At 62.5% G+C, this 3,285-nt stretch overlaps 1 protein-coding gene across 1 annotated transcript in view; it reads left to right on the plus strand.

The window, feature by feature from the left end:
* The first annotated feature begins 451 nt into the window (after positions 1 to 451).
* The window catches only part of SOX9 (SRY (sex determining region Y)-box 9), a 4,568-nt gene continuing 1,734 nt past the window's right edge, over positions 452 to 3,285 (plus strand). Inside the window, exons 1-3 of the mRNA XM_011931908.1 lie at positions 452 to 1,257; positions 2,166 to 2,419; positions 2,992 to 3,285. Coding sequence (XP_011787298.1) covers positions 827 to 1,257; positions 2,166 to 2,419; positions 2,992 to 3,285 — 979 coding nt within the window. The 5' untranslated portion in view covers positions 452 to 826. The remainder of the gene's footprint in view (positions 1,258 to 2,165; positions 2,420 to 2,991) is intronic.

Raw genomic sequence — 3,285 nt, forward strand, 5'->3', positions numbered from 1 at the left:
AGCGGCTGCTTTTCGAATACTACAAACTCCAGCTAAGTCCCCTGTGCCGCGGAGAGAGCAGTAAAAATAAATGTCGGAGGTGGGGGTAGATCTTAGTCTAGACATACACACTTGCGCGCGCGCGCGCGCACACACACACACACACAAAGATTCGCGCGGAGAAGTCACTAAAATTCTGGCATTCCGAGAGTTCAACAAACTTACACACTTGGAAGTCCCGGGTCCCCCGCCTTCCCCGCAGCACCCCTCGCCCCCCCTACCCGACCGTCCACCCTTCGGCTGCGCTCCCCTCCCCTCCCCTCCCGTCTCGTCACCCAGCCCAGTGCCACAATCCTCCTCCCTCCCCAAAATCGGGTCCAATCAGCTGCCTGCCAACCCTGGGACTGCTGTGCTGTGATTGGCGGGTGGCTCTAAGGTGAGGAGGAGTATTTATTAAAGAGACCCGGGGCTGGGAGTTGGAGAGCGGAGAGCGGAGCTCGAAACTGACTGGAATCTTCAGTGGCGCGGAGACTCGCCAGTTCCAACCCCGGAAACTTTTCTTTGCAGGAGGAGAAGAGAAGGGGTGCAAGCGCCCCCACTTTTGCTCCTTTTCCTCCCCACCTCCTCCTCTCCAATTCGCCTCCCCCCACTTGGAGCGGGCAGCTGCGGACTGGCCCCGCGCCTCCCTAAGTGCTCGCCGCGGTAGCCGGCCGACGCGCCAGCCTCCCCGGGAGCCGCTCGCTCCGCACCCGGGCAGCCGAGGGGAGAGGAGCCCGCGCCTCGAGTCCCCGAGCCGCCGCGGCTTCTCGCCTTTCCCGGCCACCCGCCCCCTGCCCCGGGCCCGCGTATGAATCTCCTGGACCCCTTCATGAAGATGACCGACGAGCAGGAGAAGGGCTTGTCCGGCGCCCCCAGCCCCACCATGTCCGAGGACTCCGCGGGCTCGCCCTGCCCGTCGGGCTCCGGCTCGGACACTGAGAACACGCGGCCCCAGGAGAACACGTTCCCCAAGGGCGAGCCCGACCTGAAGAAGGAGAGCGAGGAGGACAAGTTCCCTGTGTGCATCCGCGAGGCGGTCAGCCAGGTGCTCAAGGGCTACGACTGGACGCTGGTGCCCATGCCGGTGCGCGTCAACGGCTCCAGCAAGAACAAGCCGCACGTCAAGCGGCCCATGAACGCCTTCATGGTGTGGGCGCAGGCGGCGCGCAGGAAGCTCGCGGACCAGTACCCGCACTTGCACAACGCCGAGCTCAGCAAGACCCTGGGCAAGCTCTGGAGGTAGGGCCCGGCGGGGGCGGCGCGGCAGGGTGGGCATCGCGGCGGCGGGGGGCGCTGGCCAGGGCTGACTTGCCCCGCCCCGCCTCCCATCGCCTGGGAGTTGCGGTTCCGGGAGCCGGCGGGATGGGGGTGGGAGTGGGAACGGGGTGTAACTGTGGCTCAGAGTTTGTCAAAGTTCTTGGGCTGCTCGCAGGCAAGCGGAGGAGGGGGTGGTAACTGGAAGGGGTGGGGGAGGTAGCTGGAGGATGGACGAAGACTGGTGGGAGACGGAAGGAGGGGGCTGCCATCCTGCTCTCCCGTCGCCTGGAAGCTCAATCAGGGCGGGGAAGTGAAGCTTGCCTTCCCCCACCCCGCCCCTTAAAACTGCACTCTCTCATGCAGCCCCCCACCCCCACCCCACACCCATGGAGATGGTTCAGGGGAGAAACCGAGGTTGGAGGAGACCCTTGGCAGGAATTGGGAGGCGGGGGGAGGGAGGCTGCTGGAAATAGGTGGGAGTGTATGGGAGGGGGTGAGAATTGGAGAGCTTCTTGCAGCTTAAGTAATTTGGGGAAAAGTTTTTAAGGGTGTTGGGGTTGGGGGCGATAACTCCAGCAGCAAAGGCGTTTAGGGGGCAGCAGCGGGAGTCGTTTTCATCTTCAGCGTTTCCAAAATAGAAATAAAAGGGGAGGGGAGGGAGGGGGCGGGGAGTGACCGCTCAGGTTGGACTGCAAGAACTTATTTATTTGTTTATTTTTAAGAAAAGTTATTATGAGCTGTGGTTGCAGGCAGGAGGGAAGATGGGGTTGTATGCAAAGGAAGCCAAGTCGTCTGGGTCGCCGCCTCCTCCCGGCCGACCTGACAGTTTGGCGGGTTTCACTGACCCCTCTCCCTCTTTTTCTCTGTGCCCCCCGCCCTGCCCCGAGCAGACTTCTGAACGAGAGCGAGAAGCGGCCCTTCGTGGAGGAGGCGGAGCGGCTGCGAGTGCAGCACAAGAAGGACCACCCGGATTACAAGTACCAGCCGCGGCGGAGGAAGTCGGTGAAGAACGGGCAGGCGGAGGCAGAGGAGGCCACGGAGCAGACGCACATCTCCCCCAACGCCATCTTCAAGGCGCTGCAGGCTGACTCGCCGCACTCCTCCTCCGGCATGAGTGAAGTGCACTCCCCCGGCGAGCACTCGGGTGAGTCGCCCCTCAGCCCCGAAGGACAAACCACCCCCGACCCGCCTGGCACATCCCCTGCCCTCCACCTAGGAGATTCTTCGTGGGGACTTTATGCTTCCCGGGAGGTACACACTACCCTTTGCGCCTGTCCCGCTCCCCCTCTCTACCCAGAGCCTAAGAGGCACCCAAACACACACACATACACGCACACACCCCAACTCAATCCCAGCATCCGAAGAGATTAACTTTTTTTATTGGGAGGTAAAATGCCCTTACAAGCCTTATGAGACCTCCCCCTTCTTCCTTTGCTCCCCCACCCCAAAAGCATACACAGGGCTCTTCTACAAGTAGCAGTTTGTTCTTCCGGACCCTCCGGGCCCCAGACCCTCCCCTGATAAAAGGGGGCTGTCCAGTGTGTACCGGCGGGTTAATCATTGGGCGAGTTATCTCCGGTGCAGCGCGCCTCCCGCGCGGGTACGGGCCCTTACTACACTTTAGCAGCGAGGGAGGGTTCCCGGAGGGTGCCTAAGACTAGGGCATCTGCACAGCCCTTGTTGATTTTCCTGTGCTTGTTCTTTTATTGTCTGCAGGGCAATCCCAGGGCCCACCGACCCCACCCACCACCCCCAAAACCGACGTGCAGCCGGGCAAGGCTGACCTGAAGCGAGAGGGGCGCCCCCTGCCAGAGGGAGGCAGACAGCCCCCCATCGACTTCCGCGACGTGGACATCGGCGAGCTGAGCAGCGATGTCATCTCCAACATCGAGACCTTCGATGTCAACGAGTTTGACCAGTACCTGCCGCCCAACGGCCACCCGGGGGTGCCGGCCACGCATGGCCAGGTCACCTACACGGGCAGCTACGGCATCAGCAGCACCGCGGCCA

The sequence above is a fragment of the Colobus angolensis genome, unplaced genomic scaffold (assembly GCF_000951035.1).
Source record: "Colobus angolensis palliatus isolate OR3802 unplaced genomic scaffold, Cang.pa_1.0 Scaffold1, whole genome shotgun sequence".
Taxonomy (NCBI): Eukaryota; Metazoa; Chordata; class Mammalia; order Primates; family Cercopithecidae; genus Colobus; species Colobus angolensis.